The sequence below is a fragment of the Monomorium pharaonis genome, chromosome 3, assembly GCF_013373865.1.
Source record: "Monomorium pharaonis isolate MP-MQ-018 chromosome 3, ASM1337386v2, whole genome shotgun sequence".
Taxonomy (NCBI): Eukaryota; Metazoa; Arthropoda; class Insecta; order Hymenoptera; family Formicidae; genus Monomorium; species Monomorium pharaonis.
The window spans coordinates 1,174,466-1,201,110 of NC_050469.1; the positions used below are offsets into that span (position 1 = coordinate 1,174,466).

The 26,645-nt window shown below is 32.2% G+C and overlaps 2 protein-coding genes across 4 annotated transcripts in view; both read left to right on the forward strand.

Annotated features, from left to right (window-relative positions):
- The window catches only part of LOC105830781 (pre-mRNA-splicing factor syf1 homolog), a 22,067-nt gene extending 6,001 nt beyond the window's left edge, over positions 1–16,066 (forward strand). For 2 of the 3 annotated variants that reach the window (XM_028190686.2, XM_012670331.3), the window contains 12 exons: positions 2,094–2,393; positions 4,373–4,514; positions 4,586–4,737; positions 4,818–5,038; positions 5,162–5,324; positions 5,434–5,547; positions 5,624–5,786; positions 5,869–5,978; positions 7,702–7,905; positions 8,157–8,379; positions 8,453–8,602; positions 15,871–16,066. In XM_028190686.2, coding sequence (XP_028046487.1) covers positions 2,094–2,393; positions 4,373–4,514; positions 4,586–4,737; positions 4,818–5,038; positions 5,162–5,324; positions 5,434–5,547; positions 5,624–5,786; positions 5,869–5,978; positions 7,702–7,905; positions 8,157–8,379; positions 8,453–8,602; positions 15,871–15,947 — 2,019 coding nt within the window. In that variant the 3' untranslated portion in view covers positions 15,948–16,066. The remainder of the gene's footprint in view (positions 1–2,093; positions 2,394–4,372; positions 4,515–4,585; positions 4,738–4,817; positions 5,039–5,161; positions 5,325–5,433; positions 5,548–5,623; positions 5,787–5,868; positions 5,979–7,701; positions 7,906–8,156; positions 8,380–8,452; positions 8,603–15,870) is intronic. The other variant, XM_028190685.2, reaches the window with a different exon arrangement.
- Positions 16,067–21,541: 5,475 nt separating this feature from the next.
- LOC105838743 (26S proteasome regulatory subunit 6B) lies at positions 21,542–25,436 on the forward strand. Its single transcript, XM_012684511.3, has 6 exons — positions 21,542–21,707; positions 21,831–21,923; positions 23,129–23,462; positions 24,240–24,443; positions 24,538–24,802; positions 24,905–25,436. Exons 1-6 carry the CDS (start codon positions 21,675–21,677, stop codon positions 25,221–25,223), a joined length of 1,248 nt encoding a protein of 415 aa, XP_012539965.1. The 5' UTR covers positions 21,542–21,674; the 3' UTR covers positions 25,224–25,436.
- The last annotated feature ends 1,209 nt before the right edge of the window (positions 25,437–26,645 follow it).

Sequence of the window (26,645 nt, forward strand, 5' to 3'; positions counted from 1 at the left end):
AATTAATTAGAACAGAAAAATTAATTTATTTGAGAAAATAGAAGAAATTGATTTAACTTATTAATCTTGTCTCGTCGAGATAGCCCAGTTTAAAAAAAATTGTCTCTAGGACACTTTGTTCCCGAGATATTGACGATTGAAGTAATTTGAACGCGCCAGATCAATTTTGTACGCCTGGCCACGCGCTAGCACACGACGTGCGTGCGCCGCCGACCGCCGCTCTCGAGTGATACTGCTTTTGTTAATACGTTTACAGTGGTCAATCTTCATGAATCGCTTCGAACTTTTGAGAAAGGTTACTTTAACTATTTAATAAGATGCTGTCAAAATTTTAGCTCTTAATATTCATAACCGTAGCAACAGTAATTTTTCAAAAAATAAAAAAAATTATTTTGGCTTTTAAATAAGCTGGGACAATGTATTTTTTTTAATTTAAAGAAAAATTGCACCTTTCAAATGCATTTTACTTCATTTTGATAGCGTTAATATTTTAAAAGTTATTGAATTGTTAATTTGGCTTATTTTTTACACGTTTATTTGAGGCACTTAATTGCATTGCACACATTTCGCAATGCGATATACGATACTGTAACTTTTTAAGAAAAGAAAAAACTTTGGTTCGGGTTCGTGCATAGTCTCAAAAATGTAGAAATTAAATTTTAGTGGAGCGTGTTTTGAATAAACAATTGACATTACTCGAAAAGTTGTTAATATTCTTTGATGAATTTGATATACTTTTTTATCGTCATAAAACCTATCTTTTCCTATAATTTCGAATGCTTTAGTTAATTTATAAGAAACTTATTAACAATTTAAGAAACGGCCATTTTTCATGGTTTTTTCTACTTTACAATCAAACTAATTGATCGATTTTAACGAACCAAATTTATTATTGTAGATCTACTTAATACATACAACTTTTATTTGAAACTTTTTTTGATTCTGTTTTTAGTTTACGAGTCGCAAGCAAAAAACTACTTTTTCCTCACTTTAACTCGTAATTTTGCAATAATCCTTAACTTTTTTGCGAGTGGCAAACGTGCCTATCTTAATCTACGCACATTAATTGTGCTTTACGCACTGTCAAACCTGAGTCTCCAATTTTTTTACAAAACGGCCCTTTTTGAAGCTAATTCTACTGGACTAAAAGGGCAAAGAAGAAGTCTGGCCTTAGAGATTATCCGCATCGTCGATATAAATAAACAAAAATGTATAACAATTGTTGACGGTCGCACTATTCAATACTTTGCAGATATTCAAGTCTCTATTATGGACATTTGATAAAAAAACGAGAGAATTTATACAGTTAAAAAAATTTTATTTATTTATTTATTTATGAAATAAGTGATTTTTATGCTTTTATTAAGAAGCAAAATTTCTATAAAAGTTATTTACATTTTATAAAAAAAATTAAACTCCTTAGGTCCGTTTCTACCAATGGAGATTAACTTTAAGTTTGGTTTAATTTATTTTTTCTTTTTTTAATTTTTGGGACTAGAATAAGATAACAAGTAAGTTAAACCGAGATTAAAGTTAATTCACGTTGGTAGAAACACGCTTTAATCGCAAAAAAAATTTAATTGTTACGCTTTTTGTAACGCTTCTGGCTCGCGCGGCGTGCCAACATCTTTAGCCTTTCAAGCGGCTGCCAGACATTTGTTCCACTAAAGAACTATTTTTTTTAAATATTTTATAATATAAATTACTTATACAAAGTTTCAAGAATGATAATTTAAGTCAAAATACATATTTTTTTTAAGTGACATATTTGTTTAAGTGCCAAACTCACTTTAAACCGTGGGTAAACTGCCAGACCAACTTTTTTAGGTATTTATTTTATACATTATTAGTAAAAAAATTTCAGCCGTATTGATATTAGTCAATAGTATTTCTATTTTTTATATCTTTCATTCATTCTTGTCAAGCTCTGAACCGCGCGTACCCTGTCAGACCTATATTTTCGCTATTTATGGTATTCAAATAGTAATAAGACTTAAAATAAAAGGTGATGAAATTGGCCGAAAATTTCTGTTGCTAGTTCTCGGACTATTTGGAAATCATGCAGTTTTTATTTCTTTACATCTCATGTACAGTTAGCACCTGAAGATACAGAAGAATATATAGAATATTTGATATCAATTGGAAGACTCGACGAGGCTGCTGTGAAACTTGCACAGATCGTTAATCAGGACGATTTTGTATCGAAACACGGAAAGTCTAATCATCAATTATGGAATGAATTGTGTGATTTAATATCAAAAAATCCTTCGAAGATAAAGTCTTTGAATGTAGATGCTATTATTAGAGGTGGCTTAAGACGTTATACAGATCAGTTGGGACCTTTATGGAATTCATTAGCAGATTATTACGTCCGAAGTGGTCTCTTTGAAAGGGTATTACTAGCTTTGCATCTAATTAATATTTCTTTTATTCTCTCTTACTTTTTAAGAAAAGAACGTATGTGTATACATATGCATGCACATGTGTATGCAATATATATTATATATTATAGGTACACGCACCGGCAGAAATGGTGTCCCGCGACGTTCAGCGCGCGGCGATCACCCACACACGCGAAGCGCCGTACGTGTTACTGGGCGCGCGGAGGAGCCGAGGAGATGGGAGAGGAGCGAAAAAAGTGGGGATCGCGCCGGTGTTGCATCCTTCACCAACGTCGCACGTTGAAGAAGGATAGAGCTAAGATGAGTGAGAAGACGTGATACCGACTCGATGGTGTCCCAATATCCGTTTCACTCGCACTCGATACTAATATCGTCTCTCGCTCGCCAATACCATATTAATTATGTTAAATGTTAGATGAACAAAAAATTAACTTACAATCTATCTTACAAACTACAATTAACTTACAAACTATCAACATTAAATAAATCTAAATGTTAAAATAAAATTTTTATTATCTTTTAAAATTATTATTTACACAATTTTGCACACACTTACTTACAATACAAGAAATTAATCTTATACTCTAAATTTGTAAATGGATAAGAAACTCTTATAGTGAGTCTGAAAATTATCCGTAACGATGGTTATAATTTCACACAAAAATTTGTTACGGGATGAAAAAGAAGCATTATTACGCAATCATAAGTGAATCAATAATTAATTGGGATAAACGTTAATTTTTTTCTTTCTATGTATAACATAATTAATATTTCAATAAAAATTTGTGTTTTTTTAAATTAAATTTTATCACTTTATATAATATAAAGTAATGAATGACATGCTAATAGAATAAATGTCGACGCTTCGTGCACTCGGATAGCCGTCTCTCAAAGAAAAAGGAAAGCACGACGCATCGGTATTGGCGAGCGAGAGACAATATTAGTATCGAGTGCGAGTGAAACGGATATTGGGACACCATCAAGTCGGTATCACGTCTTCTCACTCATCTTAGCTCTATCCTTCTTCAACGTGCGACGTTAGTGAAGGATGCAACACCGGCGCGATCCCCACTTTTTTCGCTCCTCTCCCATCTCCCCGGCTCCTCCGTGCGCCCAGTAACACGTACGGCGCTTCGCGTGTGTGGGTGATCGCCGCGCGCTGAACGTCGCGGGACACCATTTCTGCCGGTGCGTGTACATACATACATGTATATGTATAAAATGGTTGAGAAAGTTTAAAAGTAATTCGTTACTCATACAAATTGAAAAAGTAATTAGTTATGAATTCTAAAAAGTAATTCGTCACTATTATCGCTACTTAAAATGTAACGATTCGCGTAAGTTTTAAGATAGTCTTAAAACTATAAAATAATACGATTTTATAATTGATTAATGACATCTTAAGATTGTATTTAAGACAATCTTAAATAATAGAACGGACTATGAATATCGGCCATAAATTCGCAAGAAATTACAAAATTTAAAAAACTTTTTAATGCTTAAAAGTAAATTAAAAAATTGGATTTTTATTAAATTTATAAATAGAGCGAAATTTATACTTCAATAAAATTTTAATTTTACGTATAAAAAAATTATATAATAACTTTAAACTTAAAATTGATTTTAAAATGTGTGTTGTAATATAATTGCTTATGACTTTTTAAAACTATATTTAACATAATTTTCTAAAAATATAATAATGTGAATAACTAAATTAGCTGGAACTTAAAAATTAAACGTACATGAGCATACATAACGAAAATTGTTACAAAATGTAAGATTTAAGATGTAAAAAGTAACAATAAAAGTAACCGTTAAATTTGTTACTTTTAATAAAAAATAAAATAATGCCGTTATTAGTTTAGACTAAAAAGTATAATGGTAAGATGATAACAAATAATTCGTTACTTTCTAACCCTGATGCACACCTCTATACAGATGTTTATATAAATAAATAATCTTACATTTAGGCGAGGGATATTTACGAAGAGGCTATACAGACTGTCACTACCGTTAGAGATTTTACACAAGTTTTCGATGCTTATGCGCAATTTGAAGAACTTAGTCTTAAAAAGCTCATAGAGGAAGCAGCAAGAAATCCTACTGAAGAAGGTAACTAATGTGTACATTAATTTAGATTGATATTTTTATGTTAGTTTTAATTAGATCTTTTCTTGCACTAGATGACATCAAGTTAGAATTGAGACTAGCACGATTGGAACATCTTATGGAAAGGAGACTTTTGTTGCTCAATTCTGTATTATTACGACAAAATCCACATAATGTAGCAGAATGGCATAAAAGAGTAAAACTTTACGAAGGACAACCACATGAGGTAAAAGAACATGGAAACTTGATAAATGGATAAATCTTAAAGTAAATTCTATTGTTAATCTCTTGATATATTTTTTATAGATAATTAATACATATACAGAAGCAGTGCAAACAGTGCAATCACAGTTGGCAGTTGGTAAATTACATACATTATGGGTTGCATTTGGCAAATTTTACGAAGAAAACGGGCAAATAGAAGATGCTAGAGTGGTATTTGAAAAGGCAACTCATGTTGCATACACCAAGGTAGATGATCTTGCCTCGGTATGGTGCGAGTGGGCAGAAATTGAAATTAGACATGGGTAAGATTATTCTATTTTTTCCACTTTCTATTATATTGATTTCATTTATAAATAATCAAAAAATTATTAAACTTGATTAAATTGATTAAATTTTATCACATATACATATTGTCCGTTGTATAGGAATTGCAAAGAAGCTTTAAAACTTATGCATCGTGCCACTACAATGCCAGCTAGAAAAGTGGCATACCATGATGAAACAGAAACAGTACAAATGAGATTATACAAATCTTTAAAAGTATGGTCTATGTATGCAGATTTGGAAGAAAGTTTTGGAACATTTAAGGTTTATATTTCAAAATTTCGACTTATTTTTATTTACATTATAAAATTTGTATTTTCTGTTATAATGATGTATTTTCTGTTATGTAATATAATACTATGTTTTTTGATAGACCTGTAAAGCAGTCTACGACAAAATCATCGATTTGAAAATTGCAACTCCTCAAATTATTATTAATTATGGACTATTTTTGGAAGAAAATAATTATTTTGAAGAAGCATTTAGGGTACGTTGAATATCTAATTACATACTTATATCTGATAATTTATTATAATAACTTCCTGTAATATTTATTTTTTTAGGCATATGAAAAAGGCATTGCATTGTTTAAGTGGCCTAATGTTTATGACATTTGGAACACGTATCTCACAAAATTTTTAAAACGTTACGGTGGTACGAAATTAGAACGCACTAGAGATCTATTTGAGCAATGTTTAGAATATTGTCCTCCAAAATATGCCAAAGGTACACAGCTTGTCTAACGTATTATCTTACTAATTTATACATTATGTAATAAGAGAATAAATAATAATGTAATTTATTACAGCCTTGTATTTGTTATATGCAAAATTAGAAGAAGAACATGGCTTAGCGAGACATGCCATGTCTGTATATGAACGCGCGACAAATGCTGTCCTCCCGGAAGAAAGATTTGACGTAATATTTTTTCATTGTTACATTCTTTTTCTTCTTGTTACTAATAGTTATTATTTATGTGTATACACTCACTTATACAGTATACCTATAAGTATACTATATACTATATGGAATATGATACTTATAGGTGTACCATATATATTATAATATACTATATATATTTTTAGTTTGTATTTGTTATTGTTTTATTACAAATTATAACACATAGTTGAAGTGGTATTTGTTTATATAGTTGCCGATACAATTTTTTTTCTCTGAGTAAGTTTTATTTTTGATAGCCAAACATTTGGAAATCGTGGAGTTTTAGAAAAAAAAATTTTTTGGATAAAAATTATATAGTAGGGGAAAAGAACAATTAAATAATGGTAAAATTAACCCTCTGACCGCACACTATCAAAAAGTTACCTTTACCGCACACATGGGTGTACGACACCAGAAAAACTTTGATGGTTTATATTTCGGCAAAAATCGACGAATTTTAATTCTTTTTTTTTATTCCTAAGGAAAATTTCTCAGAATTGTGATAAAATAGGGTTAGAAAGTCGTATGTATAAAGTGGAAAAAGATATATTTGATAGACACAATAAATAAAAAAATTTTTGCATAAAATTTTTTTTTCAAACGGCTACATTTTGTAGAAAAAAAAGAAAAAACTTCAAAATATAGTAATTGGAAAGCTAAAGAGTTATATTTTAAGAATCTATTATCAATTTTTTGATTTGTACCAAAAAGTATATTTTTTTTAAGATATGAATATTTACTATTTTTTGATCTAACGAATAATACTATAAAATCGAAATCATCGTAATATTTGTGAATAAAACGACAATTATTGTTTTCATGATTATTTATTGTTTATTTAACTCAAATATAAAGAGATGAAAGTTTAACTATCCACTTTTCCGTGTATTCACTTGTCTGGAAATATACAAAAATGTATTTGTAATACACGAAAATACACTTTACTAATGTTCTTTTACTCAGTTTATTAAAAAAAAGTAATTTATAGTTGAATGCAATCACTTTTACTTACATTTCAAATTTCCGCTCTGCATAATTTTGTAACGTTCGTCGCACACTGGGTGTTATTACACCCAGAATTGAATTTTCGTTCACGCTGCTGCAGGTACTAAGCGAGTACTGACTGGATCAAGCACGATAAGATAAAAGGGACACTTAACTTTTTTCTCCTCTATGTTCCATCTCCCCACTACTGCTTGTTATAAAATAGCGCTGGGATGGCTAACCCAGTGTGCGGTCAGAGGGTTAATTAAATTATAAAATATTAAATATTTCGTAAACGATTAACTTTTTGATAATTGTATCTTAATATTATTATATACACAAAATAATTGAAGATGATAGAGAAGGAATCGGTGTAAAAAATTGTATAATATTTTTAAAAAACAGCAATAATTTTTACTCATTTCTAAAAAATTGATGTCAAAATTTATTTTACCATTATTTATTTCTTCTCTAAACATATAGTTTTTGTCCGACTGTTTAACAGTTCTTGTCATTTCTTTTTTATCTTAATTATCAGATATTTCTAAATGTAATTTTTAGATATTTCTAGATGTCAAAAATTATATAAATAAAACAGGATACTCTGTATATTTAAAAAAGAAAATATTTTTCAATTAGTGTATAATTTTATAATATGGTTAAATAATTTAATATAAACTTGAAACTTAGAAGATTAATTAATTTTTTTAATTCGCAGATGTTTAATATATATATTAAAAAAGCTGCTGACATATATGGTGTGCCGAAAACTCGGCAAATATATGAAAAGGCTATAGAAGTCTTAAATGATGAGAACACAAGAGAAATGTGTTTGCGATTTGCAGAAATGGAGACTAAATTAGGAGAAGTAGATAGAGCGAGAGCCATATATGCGCATTGTAGTCAAATATGTGATCCAAGAGTATGATATTTTCTCTTTATAATTAGGATTTGGGTGTTTATGCATGATCTCGTACGTGAGATAGAAATATCATATTCGAATAAATTAAATTGTCGACAGTCAATGAGTCTCGTTTCTCAGAGATGTGTAAAATTTACCTCACTTAAGCGAATGTTTTCTACGCGGAATTATGCACAAATATCCAACTCGTACTCATAATACATTATAAATTGTATTATACATTTTTTATATATTAAATTGAAATGATGCAGGTTACATCCAACTTTTGGCAAATTTGGAAAGAATTTGAAGTCAGGCACGGAAATGAGGATACAATGCGCGAAATGCTTCGAATCAAGCGTAGTGTGCAAGCTATGTATAATACTCAAGTAAACATGATGTCTGCACAAATGTTAAATAACGTATCCAACCAAGTATCAGATGTATCAATGGATGCTATGCGTTTATTAGATAATAAAATTTCATCAACTACAGGTAATGGAAATTAAACGTTATTTTCGTCTCTTTGTTTTAATTTAGAATAATCTTGAACATTCTTGAACCATAGATAATGCTGCTGATATCAAAGGAGGTATTAAATTTGTACGTGGCATAACAGAAAAAGATGGTAAAGCAGACTCTCATGTGAATAATCCAGATGAGATTGATATCGACATAGATGATGAAAATGATAACGATGCAGAAGAAATAGAAGAAGGTAGTACAATAAATACATTTACAAATAATACATTTATTTTCGGAATTTAACTTTTTGAACAGACAGAGTTATTTTTTCTATATATATTTTTAAATAACAGTTGAATTTTAACGTTTTCGATTGGATTGCCCTAGTGCGCACATTAAAGTTATTGTACGTTAATTTAATTTAATAACTTCCGTTTATCAGACACAGAAATGTTTACCGCGCGGCAAAATGTGACGTAGCTAAACGAAGTTGGACTAAATTTAAATTTTTTTGCGCGGTGAAAGTGTTGGTTAATTACCGCCGCAAACTTCCATCGTACGGCAAGCGTTACCACGTTCACTAAGCAAAGGGTTATAGCACATTCATAAGTGCAAGAGTCCATCCAGATAAATCTGCATAGCTGCATAACAATATGTATGAAGAAAATCAAATTTTATCTCTATTATAAAAATTAAGGCCCACTTGATGCTGCAAACGCTTTGAAACATTTTTTAATTGGTCAATTTATAAAATTTTTTCAATTGATCAATAATATTTGAAGCGTTTGTAGCGTCAAGTAAACCGCAGCTTACGATACACATAAAATGCGATCGGATAATTTTCTTTATAAGTATGGTTATGCAGATATGCGTGTGGATCAATTTTTAGGGCTATCACACACAAAATGACATAGACTTCATAAGTATAGCATAAAACTGTTGAATTAATGAGCTCTTAGCATAAAGTCATATATTGATGTACATAAGTTGATTATTGACTCAGCACTCTTATGCTATGCATATACAAGCTGTATTTCAAAATTGCTGTTAATACTGACTATAGTTTTCGTTACATACACTATAGATTTTCAGTAATGACAGCAATTTTGAAACAGCCACAGCTTACGCATATTTTGTGTGTGATAACTTTTAGGGCGGGAGCAAAAACTTTTGCGTAACACATAAGAAAATCATTCAATCGGAATTATCTATTTCTTTCTCTAGGATAGAAGTAAAGATCTGTGATTGGTTTATTTCTTTATGCGTTATGTATTGTGTTATCACCGTGAGATGCTGTTAAAGGGATGCTGGACTACCTCTCAAACTTGATCGGAGTCGATAATGTAGATGTAGAGTCATTCGTGCACATTATTAATGAGATTTCGTATATACATATTTTGTATATATATTTCTTTTATAGATTTAGAAATTCTTTTCCAGAATTAAAGTACATATATTAATATCAATCTGTGAATTGGATTTTATATCGAGAAAGAAAAAACATTTTCATATTACTCTACTTATCGACTTCTTCCCAATTCGCACTCATACATACATAAAATTTTTAGATACATTATTATTTTATACCAAAGCTTCTAGCTCATTTGTGAACATTATTATCTTTCCTGTAATGACAACGGTGCATAACAGTTATTTTGCTGCAGATGAAAGTCGCAAGACGACTGCACAAAAGTATAATTTTCTAACTTTTTTCGTTTTTCACATAAAATTATAATTAGCTGCTGTTTGTTATTGTCTATACTAGTGCTTGACGTTAGTTACCCTTTTCGGGCAGATTTCAGAGGGTGCGTTCCACTTAATGCCCGCAACGCTCGCGAGCGTTGCTTATCCTTGTTTAATATTTGATAACCAACAAGGATGAAATGATTCCACGGTCGTTGCGAGCTTTAAGTGGAACGCACCCAGAGGCGACGCTTACCGTTCCTCCACTATCGCTCGCGACCTTGACGGCCGAGCTGCCGATCGCGCGTGAACGCCTCAGGCGCGTTGCGATAAAGAAGTATGGGGGTCGTACCTAAAATGTTTCTCTTGTTAAATACTTTTTATTTTTATTAAATAATTGAATATTATATTTTATATAATTTTATTATTAATATATGTTATGTATATAAAACTATTTTACATATATAAAATATGTTATAATATATTTTCGATGAAATATAATTACAATTTTAACAATAGTTTTCCACATTACCCGAGAGGTATTGTTCAATACATTTTTTAAAATAGTAATTTCCCTAGTAAGCCTATTCCACTAATAATAATAATAAAACGTTTTTTATAACATAACAAATAAGAAAACAACTTTTATAAAATGGAAAAAATAATTTGAAAAAACTGAAGCCAATTTATGTATAATTTAAAATAAATCAATTTAATATAATTTAATTAATGTAATATAAAAAAATTTAACGCGATTTTCTAAGTCATTTGTACGATTTTACTAAAGGTATATCTACAGAGATTTTAAAAGAACTAACTCGCATCAGCGAAGATAATGTTTTATCGTTTAAAGAAAAACTTTTTTTGTTTTCGTAATTTTTATTTTTTAATTTTTGTAAGTGGATAACATAACATAATATATTTAAAATTTTAAAAAATTTTACCTTTTTTCTAACCGTTTTTCGTACTTTTAAAGCAGGATCGTATTGCTAATCAAAGCTCTACCTGAAATTCTAAACTTCGTTCCTTGATACAGTGAGAGGATTCTCAAAAAGTACTAACTTTTTTCTTAATATTTCGAAATCAGTAAAACGGGTATTAAATTGATTAATTAGAGAATTAATTATATTTATAGGTTTGTTTTTCAAAATTACAATTCTTCAAAGAGAATTTGGCAAGAAGGAAAAAAATAAAAAATATTATTTCTTAATGATTTTATATTATGATACATTATGATAACATATTTTATATATGTAAGTTTTATATACATAACATATATTAATAATAAAATTATTAATATTCAATTATTTAATAAAAATAAAAAGTGTTTAACGAGAAAAATATTTTAGATACAACCCCCCAGTATACTTCTTTAGAGGGACCCAGTTCTTTAGACGTGCCTGAGGCGTTCACGTGTGTTCGGCTTGGCTGTCAACGAGCGGTAGTGGGGGAATGGTAGACGTCGCCTCTGAAATTTGCTCAAAAAGGGCAACTAACGTCAAGCACTGGTCTATACTTTAATTCTGTAGAAGGATTTACAATTCTATGAAATCAATTAAGAGCCAAGCGTATCCAAAAATAATTAGCGTTTAATCGGTAAAACAGACTCCGGTATCTCTTTAAAAACCATCGAACCTGGGCAAATTTTCGTCACTACCAAAAAGGCTCCAGAGACGCGATAGTAATTGAAGGGCTATTACATTATTGACTGAATAGAAATTTGTGATTGTTAACATAAATATTTAAATAATACAATATTCAATTTGGCGTCTCAAGATCATGCTTAAGATGTAAGGTTGGAATGAATTTCAACCTTAACCGGTCTTTGAATTTCCAATTGGTATTGAATTGTCCTACATTCAAGAAAGTAGAAACATTCTTATATGATTCTCTTTTTTAAAATTATTTTTTGTGTTCCTCTATGGGTGTTTACGATAATGGTTATCCGAGTAATTTTCTCTAGGACCGAAATATATGATAAACACAACCATCTACTATCATCATGATTCGTGACAACTCAATGCTGTCCGGTATAGCCAAATCATCACGAGCAAGTTGCGAGTTGCGAGTTCCGTGAGTTTGTAGCAGGTAACCTAAAAAGTACGACATAAATAATTTGATTATTACAATTAAAAATAATTTGTTTTTAATGTATGATAAGATTATTAACTTTAAAATAGTAATTATATGTAACACAATCACAATGTATTTTTAAAGTATTGTCTAAAGTAATATCAGAGATTATTTTATTTACAAATATTTATTTTGTCTATCAAGTTTCTATCATAACGGTATTATTTCAAAACCTAATATAATATTTTAATTAAACATTGATTCTTAATAAATGTTATTATTTATTATTAACTAACATATATATTAGAAAAGTCATCTTTTATTAAACGGATGGTGTTAACACTTTGAAACAAATGAGATAAATTATGTAAAATTACTAAATAAATTATTATTAATAGTATTTTTTAGATTACAAGTAAAATAAAAATTTAAGTATAAATATTTTTCTTTCTTGTAACAACTGTTAATGATAAGTTGCATGGTGTTATCATTATTTTAAAAAATCATATATCTTTATGTATAAATATTATGCATGAATATTTCACTAATGTGAAACTAATAATAATGTTTACAATAAATTTTTTTAATTTGTAATACAAGTGCATAATAAATTAAGATATACTGTAAACAGATATACATTAAATATGCGTTAGATATACGTTATAATAGAAACTTGATAGACAAATTAATAAATAAAATATTTGTAAATAAAATAATCTCTTTAATATTACTTTAGACAATACTTTAAAAATACATGATTGTGTTATATAATTACTATTTTAATGAAGTTAATAATCTTACCATACATTAAAAACAGATTATTTTTAATTGTAATAATCAAATTATTTATGTCGTACTTTTTAGGTTACCTGCAACAAACTCACGGAACTCGCAACTCGCAACTTGCTCGTGATGATTTGGCTATACTGGACCAAGATTACTAAACTGTACAGGTTGTCTCATGGAAGACCTTTTAGACGCGGGGTCTCGCAGCAAGAGGGGATATTGTGACGTCATTGGAGTTTAGTTGTCTCACTTACACTTAGAAAGTGTAAGTCTCTCTCTCTGTTCAAATGATTCCAGGTGTAGCTGATACAAGTGCAGCTACACAAGTATAGCTGAGCAGAGAGGAAAACGCGCTGGTAAAACAGAGAGGAATAGCAATGAGTATGACAAAGATAAATAACACCACCACTGACGTCACGACCAATCAGCGTTAAGTATCCGGATGAGACAACCTGTACAGTTTAATAATCTTGATACTGGACAGCATTGAGTTGTCACGAATCATGATGATAGTAGATGGTTGTGCTTATCATATATTTCGGTCCTAGAGAAAATTACTCGGATAGCCGTTATGTGCTTTCCAGCAAGACACAGTGTAACACAGTGTCCATTAGTGTGAGAAAGAACATGTCAGTGTGTCTCGCTCACACTAGTGGACACTGTGTTACACTGTGTCTTGCTGGAAAGCACACATTATCGTAAACACCCTATAAGATTTGGAGAGCTATTCTTAGCTACTATTAGCATAATTAGTATCCGTCTATCTTCATTGGTCATTAAAAGTAGAACAGGAATAGATTGAACTGCCTTCTTCTTCTTCTTCTTCTTTACCCTTTGGATTTCTGTCCCAACGGGACACAGTACCAGAATTACCAATTCTGTAAGACGATGATCGTTGGGGTAAATCACGTCTTAAATATTTAGCTTTCTCTTCCAATGATATTTTCTTTACTTGGGAGTCCTTTCTCCTCAGTAACACCTGCAAGGAAAGTCCCTTGGCAACAGCTCAACATTAATATTAGCTAATTCTATCAAATCTTAATTTTACTTGCATCCACAAAGCTGACCATGGCTTTAGCTATATTTTTATTAATAACCGATATTACATATTCAATTGAAAAAGGAGTCTGGCATTTAAATTTTAAAAGTTTTCGGTATAATATTTTTCTTGAATCATTATAATTAGGGCATGCCCAAAACAAATGATTGGAGTCTTGTACCTCAAATCCACACTCGCACTCCGTTGATTCCCTTAAACCAAATTTCTTTTTAACCGAATTAGTATACGGGTACCCCGTAATCAATCTGATTAATATGCATTGCAGTTTTCTAGATAAACCGAATTTGGATATTGTTTTGATATTAATATTTACAAAGCCATTCATATAATAATTCCCCGTTCCGATATTAATACTATTCATATAATCCGAATTAATTTGGACGTAACTATTTCTTAATGACGAGATAACTTCAGAGAATGTAATTTGATTATCTACTATTTCACCTATTAAAGCAGCTTCTTTAGCCGCATTATCGGCATTTTCATTTCCAATAATATTTTTGTGTGCAGGACACCATGTGAATCTTATAGAGCCCCCCGATTTCTTTAAGCGCATGATTCCCGCTCTAATTGCCTCAGTTGTAGGATTGAGTTTTTTAATTGTGTTCCTGAAGATTTCAGAAGATGATCCAATGATATCCAAATTGCTCCGGGAGTCCGAACAAATATTAACGTGTCTCCACCCGTTTACAATTGCTAAATCTATTGCTTTTTTAATGGCTATTGATTCTGCAGAGAAACTACTTTTATAAGAATTAAGTTTATATTTAAAAATTGAGTTAAAATTATTTATGAATATTCCGCTACCAACTAAAAATATTCCATCATTCAGCTCCGTGCGTGATCCGTCTGTATATATTGTTATCTCATCATCAAATACCCTGTTAAAATTGATCAGATTGACAAAAGCATTATTTGGATTATTACATTGTAAAGATAAGTAACCCGTTCTGATATCAACTTCCACTTTTTCCAACTCCTGCTGGAAAGGATATATATGAATAGGATGAAAATCCCATTTAGCTAGAAATTTTTCAAATAGTTTGATTGATTGAACTGCCTGATGGACGACGCAAGCATCTCCATCACAGTATAAGTATACACAGTAACGATAGTGAGCGATTTTGATTTAACAAATTTCTAGTGCGCATGCGTCAGCTTGTACTACCGAGAAGATGGCTGCGCTCTGTGGTTGCATCTAATCTATAATGTAGTAAAGAGTATAAGTAATAAGTTATAATTATTGTTACTGTGTAAAAGTGATATAAAATTTTAAAGAAATGACAAATTTGATCAATTTATTGATTATTATTATTATATAAGTACATAATTATTCTTGTAACCAAATCAAAAATACGCACTTGTACTACTCTCAAAATGGCGACAGGTCATGTGACTAGCTAATACGACATCAAATGCACACTCATTGTCGCTACTGTATACTTATACTGCTATCTCCATACACAAAGGACATTATATTCAAGCTGCGATCTCGTGAAGCCACACTGAAAAAAATACAGTATTATATGACGAAAATGAACTTTCTAGTTTTTTATCTTTTCTTTCTTTTAATTTCTATCAAAATAATTGCATTTGAAAGATCCGTAAAACCTTTCCCTTGACGAACTTACAAATCAAGGAAAACTTGTAGACAAACACAAAATCATCTAGTGCGCCTTTGCTTTCACTGATTACAATAGCAACATAAAATGTGTAAAATTTAAAACAAATTAACAACTCTAATTGCGTTATGTATACGTTTGAAATTTAATTATATGACAATCATAACATTTTTTTAAAATAAGAAATCAATATCCACATTTTTGTGAAATTATAATTCCAAACTAATATTTTATTAAAATTTAATACAGCAAAAATATATAATTAGCGATAAACTTTATTGTTTTATTTATTTTTAGATATACCGGTTGAGAAACAGACTATACCATCACAAGTATTTGGTAGTTTAAAACCAGTTCAAGCTGAAGAGGATTGAGATTTTAAGATGACATAATATTGCGTTTGGACGAAATATAATTTATATTGTAATTATACAATTATTAACTATGTAGCAACTATAATTTTATCATAAAATATACTGTTTTGAGTAATAAATCCATTTTTTTATTTATATTTTGCAATATGTGATTCGTAAATTAGAGTACCTTTGTATTGTTATAATTAACCTTAGAAGATAAATGTGGAATTTTTGGTCAACCTCACGGGTCAATCCTAAATAAAATTCAAACTACTTGTGAAGTAGTCAGGTGGATTTTTAAGATTTTGAGGCCGGACTAGCAATGCAGATTGGAAGCTTTTTGCAGCATATCTTCGTATATTTAGCAGACGATTTTAATATTTCTTATTTTTTCGATTATTCTAATCGTTTTTGCAAGTTTTTGAAAACGCTCTCATAGTTTTTGAAATAATGGTTTGGCCAAAATTAATAAATAAAAATTGGGCGTTGAGCTGGCATACATAACACCAAAAATCATTTTTTCGTACATTAATCGATTCGAAATCATTTTTGAAACACGTCTGTAAAATTTCAGAGTTTTCGAAATAATAATTTTGTTATAATTAATAAAATGAAATTAGTATCTAAAAATTCCCTATGAAGTTCCACGAATGTTCGGCTAGCAGACATTATTGGGTATTTTATAAATTCCATTTAGTAACACAAGTCGACACAAGCATCGTTCTATCTTTTTTTATGTTCAATGAGTAACAAAGATAGAACGACACTTGTGTCGACTTGTGTCATTAAATGGAAAGCACCCAGTATTGTTAGAGCACTAAAAAAGTAGATATTCTCACGTCCGCCATTTTTCTTCAAACTAGCAAGTAACTAGCATAATGTTTTATATATATCAGAGAGAAATCTGAGAGCGGCCACCGCGGCCTTTTTCGAGCGACCGATATTTGACTAGTAGCATCAGCGCCAAACGTGGATGTAAAGTCTGTTTTACATTAATCGCAAGCAGCTAGTTGCGACTTGCGACATCCAATAGGCGCTTAGTTTCTAGTTAAAGCTCGACATTTATTGGGTGTTGCAAATTGCAACTGGCGACTGCAATTAATGTAGAACGGGCTTTACATCCACGTTTGGCGCTGATGCTAGTCAAATATTGGTCGCACGAAAAAAGCCGCGGTGGCTGCTCTCAGGTTCCTCTCTGCTAAAAACTAATCCCGAACACCTGAACGCTCATCGTAAGCACCCACTGAATTGGCTTAATGTCTGTTGTAGACCGTAATCAGTAAAACAGTACGTAATGAAAATATTGTCTACGACTACTGCTACGGCCTACAACTCTCCATTGTAGATGGCTCTCTAAGCCCAGTCTACAATGAGTCGTTGGTCGTTGGTCGTAAGAAATTTAACCAATTATGTTCGGTTATTCTTCTCTAAGATCAACTGTGATTGGTTAGATTTCTTACGACCAACGACTAACGACTTATTGTAGACTGAACCTTAGGCCCAGTCTATAATAAGTCGTTAGTCGTTGGTCGTAAGAAATCTAACCAGTTGATCTTAGAGCAGGATAACCGAACATAATTGGTTAAATTTCTTACGACCAACAACCAACGACTCATTGTAGACTGGTCTTAAGCCTCGTCTACAGAAGTCGCAAACAGCCAGTTGCGACTTGCGACAGCCAATGAGCGCCTAGTTTCTAGTTAAAGCTTGACAATCATTGGCTCTCGCAAGTCGCAACTGGTTGCTTGCGACTTCTGTAGACGAGGCTTTAGTATTGTTCGTTTTGTCCATAGACATAGTAAGTATAGACCGAGCATTCCGCTGTAAGCGTTGATGCATACGAAAAGAAAGAGAAAAGATATATGAAGAATTTTTTTCTCTCTCTAACATCATCGTAGTAAGGAGAGCCTAAGGGTGCGGTCCCATGGAGCGGATTATGCGGAAGCGGAACGAGCGGATCACCAATCACAGGACCGTTTCGACGGAATCTTTAAAAGAGTTCTATCAGAATGATCCCGCGATTGGTGATCCGCTCGTTCCGCTTCCGCATAATCCGCTTCATGGGACCGCACCCTGACAGGGGAAATGATGGATCGTCGCGAAAAGATAAGGAGAAGTGCTCCCCACTTCTCCGGCATTAAAAAGAGAAAGAGATTCTTCATATATCTTTTCTTTTTCTTTTTGTATGTATCAACGCTTATACAGCGGAGAATGCTTGGTCTATACTTACTATGACCTAGTTTACACCAAGCACTTGGTACGCGTATCAAATAGTAAATAACTAGTGAATGTGTTTAATCATTGGCTGATCAGCTTAAATTCACTACTTGATACGCGTACCAAGTGCTCGGTGTAAACTAGTAGTATGTCTATGCTTGTACTAATGGAGGGGCCTTGGTGCATCGTGCCGCGCGCGGGGAGAATTAACAGAGAAGTGGATATATTCTGTTTTTTTTTCGTGTCGGAACAGGTTCGTAACTATACAATCTGAGACCTGAACTCGTACGAAAAAAAATTGTTTACAAAGATAACACTGTGCATTCATCAAGTGGTACATAATTAGAATCTAATGGCATATACATAAGAAAATTGATTGGTCTATAAGCACTTACATAAGAAAGTAGACCAATCGAATTCCTTATGCATATGCTTATGCGCTTATGCAGGTTTGTGTGAATATACCATAAAAGATGCATGCCAATCAATGAATGCACAGTATTACTTTCGTATGTGAACATTTTTTGTACTAATTGTAACAGCTCACGGCTCAAGTAGGCATCAAATATGTAGAGTCCTATAATCAGAGAAGCTCGAACTCAACTCCCACTTTGCCACCCGCTGCCATCTTGGAATCGTACAGCCGCGTGGGTTGCGTTAGAGATACTATGGCCGGAATTCATGGTCGAATCTTATTCAAGTTCCAGCTTAAGCACGATCTTGAGACGTCAATGCTGTTATTTCATTGGTTAAGTAAGTCTCAAGTCGGCTCGAAGCTAGACTTAAGACAATGCTTGAGCTTAAGATCGGTCTATGAATCCCGTTCTATAACAAAGATTCGCCGATGTGCCGTCTTGGTAAAACCGGATATCGGATATGACGTTTTCGATGGCGGTTTATTTTGATTGTAAATGCAAGAATACAATATATATATTTTTTTATTTGTAGTTATTGATATTTAATAATCGTGAACAAAATTAATATTAAAACACAATATATTAAAAAAAAAGGTTTAGGCATATTTCATTAATTTTTCCATGTAAGGTTAAGTAATATAAATTGATTATTAAGAAATTATATATTATTATATATAAATACATATTATGTTTATATACACATGTATTATAAATATAATTTAAGCATTGTATTTAGACTTGTAGAAAAATATGTGCAACCTCAGGTTTCTCTCTGATTTTATATTTTATTTGGTAGACACTTAGACACTCTGTTTTCTTTTGACAGGTGACAGGTTAGGTCGGCTAGGCTTTCTCTGTCGGTTATATCTATCTTTCTCTCTTATACTTCCGGTTATACCCCAAGCGACGGGAGCCAATCAGAAATCGTTAACGCATCGACGAATCTCTGTTATAGTATCTCTAGGTTGCGTATATGTGTGCTTACCGTGTGCATTTATTTACATTGTGTGGAACAAGATCGCGCTTCTCTTATTATAGGACTCTACAAATAGATAGGCTCGTACTTGTCGTACCGCTTGTATGTGTGCTTCTTTCCTTTTAGAAAACGGAGTGGTGAAGATGTCCAACACAAAAAGAAACAGAATATATGAGAATATCTCCATGTCTCTGTCGATTTTTTCCGCGCGGACTTCGGCATGTAGCAATGGCCCCTCCATTAGTACAAGCTCTATGGTTCTGGGGCCCGATTCTTGAAGTCATTTGCAAGAGAAACGTATACGCAAATACTCGCTCTAACAGAAAGTTGTAAGTTTATTGGTTAATAGCCATACGATAGCCAATAAATTTCTAACTTTTCTGTAAGAACAGAATTTGCGAATACGTTTCTCTTGCGAATAAATTCAAGAATCGAGCCCCTGGGTTTACTCGGAGCAAATCCAAGCAGACCAACGCACTCTAATAGGTTGGCGTCATCAAAATCAACTTATTAGAGTGCATTGATCTACTTGGGTTTGCTCCGAGTAGATCCAGAACAGACAAAACGAACAAGGCTTAAGGCCCTCACACATGAATTGACATAACTATAACGTAAGGTTTTAACGCGTCGGATTGGGCGACCATAACCGTAACCTGCCGTAACTGGCTAATTCAAGTACGTGATTGGTCGAAACCTTACTGTTACGATTATATCAATTCATATGTGAGGGCCTTTATGACTCGCACACTAGACGCGATAAGCGACGAGCGATGAGCAATATCCAATGAGAGCTCTACATTTTCGAACATTTTATCGTCATGTTGGAAAAAGCAGAACTCTTATTGGATATCGCTCATCGCTCGTCGCTTATCGCGTCTAGTGTGCCAGAGCCATTATGAGTAAGGGCTTTAGCAGACCAGCGCGATTTTGTCGCGCGCGACGCGCGATGTCCAATGAGCGACCGCCTTTCCGCTCATCTCTGTACGTCCATTGGATATCGCGCGTCGCGCGCGACGGAAATCGCGCTGGTCTGCCAGAGCCCTAATGGCTCTGGGGCTCGATTCTTGAATTTATTTGCAAGAGAAACGTATTCGCAAATTTTGTTCTTATAGAAAAGTTGAAAATTTATTGGCTATCGTATGGCTTTTAACCAATAAACTTGCAACTTTTCTGTTAGAGCGGGTATTTGCGCATACGTTTTCTTGCAAATGAATTCAAGAATCGAGCCTCTGGTACACTAGACGCGATAAGCGACGAGCAATGAGCGATATCCAATAAGAGTTCTGCTTTTTCCAACGTGGCTGAACATGGATGAAATGTTTAAAAATGTAAAGCTCTCATTGGATATCGCTCATCGCTCGTCGCTTATCGCGTCTAGTGTGCGAGAGCCATAAAGGGCCATCTACAATGGAGAGTCGTAGGCCGTAGCAGTAGTCGTAGAAAATGTCTCCACTTCGTATTGCTTTACTGTTTACAGCCTACAGCAGACATTGAGCCAATTCATTGCGTGCTTACGATGAGCGTTGGGGCATTCGGGATTAGTTTTTGGTCGCCTTTCCTTGATGGCCGGCTTGTATGTTATTGCTACATCGTTTTTATTCTAGACAGCATTGCCGTAGTTTTAGTGCTGTTACGGCTAAAACACTCCATTGTAGATGGCCCTTAAGGGCTCTGGCAGACCAGTGCGATTCCCGTCGCGCGCGACGCGCGATATCCAATGGACGTACAGAGATGAGTGGAAAGGCGGTCGCTCATTGGACATCGCGCGTCGCGCGCGACAGAATCGCGCTAGCGTGCCGGAGCCATAAGCTCGGATCTACAATAGGTGTAGTAAGCCTTATGCCATAAGAAACTGACCAATTATAATTGAATGTGAAAAGAATAAACAAATATAATTGGTTAATTTCTTAGGGCTTAAAGCTTACTACACATATTTTAGATCCGGCCTAATGCTCCAGCAGACATGAAAAGGCACCTTTATGGAAAAGTTTGTGCGGCGGCCCTATATAATCGCTTGTGACGAATGCTCAAAAAAGCTGAAGTCATTCTGTAGTTATTTAGAACAGTTTAAAGTCATTGTTTAAATCGATGTGTTTGATAATTTGTTTAAATTAATTCGTGTAGTCTTCTCACGCAATGGAAGAATTAGGCATTATTTTGCCTGATAAGGTACGTTTATATTCGAATTATATTAATCACATTTCCATATTTGTGTCTGGTTGAAGACGACGATAACCTTTTATATATACAGATATGTATTCATGCACTATAAATTTATGTTTGCATTTTTAGGATGCGAGTGAAATTGATTGTAAACCTGTTGCTGGTCATTGCACAGGAGCTGGAGATGAATTGGATGTTGAAGATCTTTACACTAAATATAAGGTATTTGTAAATTATATATATTTTTAATTTATAATTATATAAAAGGTATTTATAATATTATATATATTATAAGAGAAAGGTTAAAAAAATGAGCATTTAAAGCTATTAAATATAGTTTATTAGTTATTTAACTTTTTAATTGTGTTTGGTGAATATAACATCCTCAATAAAAAATGTACTTGTAACTCTGTGTGTATATGTGTGTATAAAGAAGCAAATTTGATTATCTGATTCTGTTCTAAAAAAAGTAGATAGGAGGAGGGATTTGAACTCCACAAAACTCTATTACAAAAGAAAAAGATAATGTGTATGCTGAATGCTGAATGTATAAAATTTTGCATGGCTATATTAGATAAAACAGTCACATATAATCTTTTTCTATAAGCAACAATTTATAATTAATAATTATGAAAAACTATATTTTTATGAAAACATCTTAAAAGATTTCCACAAATCATCACTTCCCTGGTGAAAATGTAAAATCGGAGCGTAACTCGAATGTAAAAGGAGAGTAATAGAAGTGTTAACAAACCTTCTACGAAGCGTAAATTGAAACAATGAAATGTAAAAGAAGCGTTAACACTTCTTTTACATTTCATTGTTTCAATTTACGCTTCGTAGAAGGTTTGTTAACACTTCTATTACTCTCCTTTTACATTCGAGTTACGCTCCGATTTTACATTTTCACCAGAGTTCTTCATATAGTTATTGCAAAAAGCTGGAATATTGGATGATGGACAAAGTTTGTTGTATCAAAGTTTATTAACAATAAAATTTAGTAAACAATGTTTATCAAAATAATTATCGAAATCTTTAGTTACAATGTTCACAGATGTTTTATAAAAAAAAAATTCTTTTATATTTAAAAATATAGAAAATAGTGTTGAATGTGACAGACTTATGTGTGCACTAGGAAAGTATAAAAAAAAAAAATCAGTGCCAATGAGAAGGATTAGAAAAACAATATTGTGTGTTATTATTTATGTTTTACTATTTAAATGCAATTTTTGGTCAAATAAGTAATTTTATAGCAATATTTACAGTAAAGTTATATAATATTTTGACTTAAACATTTTACAACTATGCAATAACAAATATAAATGTAAAAAGGAATACACATATTAGATACACAAACATATGCATATATGTGTATGTAAAAGATATGTATTATAAATATGTTATAAATACTTTAAATTTTTAAATAGAAACTGCAGAGAATGCTGGAATTTCTCGAGGTACAAGAAGAATATATCAAAGATGAGCAACGTAATTTAAAGAAAGAATATTTGCATGCACAAGAAGAAGTTAAACGTATCCAAAGTGTGCCTTTGGTCATTGGACAATTTTTAGAAGCTGTTGATCAGAATACTGGTATAGTAGGTTCTACAACAGGCTCAAATTATTATGTACGGATTTTGTCTACTATAGACAGAGAACTCTTAAAGCCTTCTGCTAGTGTGGCGCTTCATAAGCATAGCAATGCTTTAGTGGATGTGTTGCCACCAGAAGCTGATTCTAGTATTTCCATGTTACAAGCAGGTAATGCTTTTATATCTTTTTGCCTTCGTTATATGATATGCTGCAAAAGCGAAAAAAGCAACTCATCAAAAAAGAAATAAGTTGAAGCAATAAATAGAATAAAACGATCATTACTTCTTGCAAAAAAATTGAATACCAGATGACAAATAACATTTGTTGTATCAAAATGTAGGAAATATAAAATTTACTAAATAACGTTTATCAAAATAATGTTTATCAAAATAACTATGAAATCTTTATCTACAATGTTGACAGATGTTTCATAGGCTTTTTCAAAATTTTAAAAATATTCTATTAATGAAACCTTAGCGTTGCCAGTGAGCGAATAGAATCAGAAAGTAAAGTACTGAATGACTAATCTAGCATATATGCAAAATTATCATTCAATATTTTATTTTTTTTAAATACTTAAAGACAGAGAAAATAGAGCGCCAAATGTGACTTATGCACTAAGAAAGTACCAGAAAAATCAGTGCCATTGGAAAATTAAGAAAATACATTTGTTTTATTATTTAAATACTATTTTTGATTAGTTAAATCATTTTACAGTAATATTAATTCATGATGAGAATAAAATTTAACAAGAATAAAATTTGACAAGTATCTAAATGGGATTAGAGTCATTAATTGAATATTTTGTTTTTTTGATTTACATTATTATATTGGCACGTTTTTTTATTGGGCTTGAGTTAAGTCTTGGAAATGTAAATATTACGTTGCAATTAAGAGAAACAATGCAAAACCTTTTGTAAATATAAAAATATAATGAATTTGTAGATGAGAAACCAGATATTCAATACAGTGATATAGGTGGAATGGATATGCAAAAGCAAGAAATTAGAGAAGCTGTGGAGTTACCTCTCACTCATTTTGAATTATATAAGCAGATTGGTATTGATCCACCACGAGGTGTACTTATGTATGGGCCACCTGGTTGTGGAAAAACAATGTTAGCAAAAGCTGTTGCTAGACATACCACTGGTACTAAAAAGATGAAAAATATCTAATTGTATTATTTTAATTGCATTACAAAAAAAATGATAAAATTTCTTCTATTTTATTTCCGGCCTTGTAGCTGCCTTTATTCGTGTAGTGGGTTCTGAATTTGTTCAAAAATACTTGGGTGAAGGACCGAGAATGGTTCGAGACGTGTTCCGTTTGGCGAAAGAGAACTCACCGGCTATAATATTTGTTGATGAGATAGATGCTATCGCTACAAAAAGATTTGACGCTCAAACTGGAGCAGATCGTGAGGTGCAACGTATTCTCTTGGAGTTACTCAATCAGATGGATGGTTTTGATCAGACAACTAATGTCAAAGTTATCATGGCGACAAATAGGTGAGCCGCATTTAACTACATTAAAAGTTTAATTTTATTATCGGTACTTATCGGCACATAAGCAATATCTTTGCTTTTATTCTTACTTGTCTATTTTTGCAGAGCGGATACATTGGACCCTGCATTGCTTCGTCCTGGTAGATTGGATCGTAAGATTGAATTTCCGTTACCTGATCGTCGTCAGAAACGCTTAATCTTCTCCACTATTACTGCAAAAATGAACTTGAGTGAAGAAGTAGATCTTGAAGATTACGTAGCACGTCCAGATAGAATTTCTGGTGCTGATATTAATGCTATCTGTCAAGAGGCAGGAATGCACGCGGTCCGTGAAAATCGTTACATCGTTTTAGCAAAAGATTTTGAAAAAGGATATAAAAATAATATTAAGAAAGATGAGTCCGAACATGAATTTTATAAGTAAATCGTATGCATTAATATTCTGTCGATTATATCATACATATATATATAAATTGTGTGTGTGTGTGTGTGTGTGTGTGTGTGTGTGCGTGTGTGCGTGTGTGCGTGCGTGCGTGTGTGTGTGTGATATAAAATATATTATATACATATATGTATACATAACTGACATGCGTATAATATACATAGACATGTTATAAAATTAAACTGATGAATATAATTGCAGTGTTTTTTATTAATTTTTTGTTTCATCTTTTACTTGGTCTTTGTCCTTATTATTTGGAATACGTGACACATAAATTTTACAGAGTTTTTTTAATCACATTCTATTTATTACATGTTCTAAGGCGATTACATATTTTACATAATAAAAATTTAAGACTTGATTTTTTACATGTTTATATTTTTATACTTTTTATGCTTGAACAATAGGTGAAACAATAGTGTGAGGATTTGTGAATAAATAGAAGTTTCTCTTTTGTTAATAGTAAAGGTGCCTTTTCATACTGACGTTCGACGCTCGATTTTGACTATAAATAAAATGTAGTATTGTTAAAAAAAATTAGATGTGTTAATAGAAGTTAATTTTGGCTACTGTATTTAAAATTATTCAATTAAAAACAATTTTTCATTCCAGAAAAAAAATTTACTTTGCACAATTAAAGATGCGCTTATTAAAGAACAACCTAGACTAGACCTAGACAGCACACAATATAAAATATTTACAAAATATTTATAATATTGATTTGAATATTTTATACATATTTATCCAAATATTTTATAAATATTTTTGTGGTCTTAGATTTAACAGATCATAAAGATTTATAATAAATATTATAAAAACATTTATGAAATATTTATAAATATTTACAAAATATTACTACCAAATCTTCATTTTTTATTTATCTTAAATATTGTATAAAATATTTAGTCTATATTTGTAAGATTGGGGGATGATAATCCCATCGACATATAGAATGGACTGAGCATTGCGATAGGTTAGCGCGCGCCTGCTTTAGAGTGAGAGGTACTACACCTGAGGCCTATGTTTGTCTCTTTTGCAAGCTTCTGATTTGTTATTTCGTCCCCCTCCATTCACGGAGGAGGACGAAATAACAAATCAGAAGCTTGCAAGAGAGACAAACATAGGCCTCAGGTGTAGTACCTCTCACTCTAAAGCAGGCGCGCGCTTGCCTATCGCAATGCTCAGTCCATTCTATATGTCGATGGATAATCCCCAGAGTGTGGTACCGTAGTACCTGCGACAACCCACAAGCGGGAGTAATATACGTCGAGTTAGGCGCTAGCGTGACGGATATCCGGCGAAAAATCATGCGGTAGGGTCTGCGAGCTCCAGGCGAGCGCTCCGCGCCGGCACTTTCGTACAAAATGGGAACGCGTCGAGTTTAAGGCGGTTCTCGAAAGTCAC

Excerpts from the sequence above, each read along its gene's own strand:
- LOC105838743 (XM_012684511.3), top strand. The coding sequence starts at position 21,675 with ATGGAAGAATTAGGCATTATTTTGCCTGATAAG. Across the intron at positions 21,708-21,830 it reads GCATTATTTTGCCTGATAAG|GATGCGAGTGAAATTGATTG; the intron begins GTACGTTTATAT and ends TTGCATTTTTAG. Across the intron at positions 23,463-24,239 it reads TATTTCCATGTTACAAGCAG|ATGAGAAACCAGATATTCAA; the intron begins GTAATGCTTTTA and ends ATGAATTTGTAG.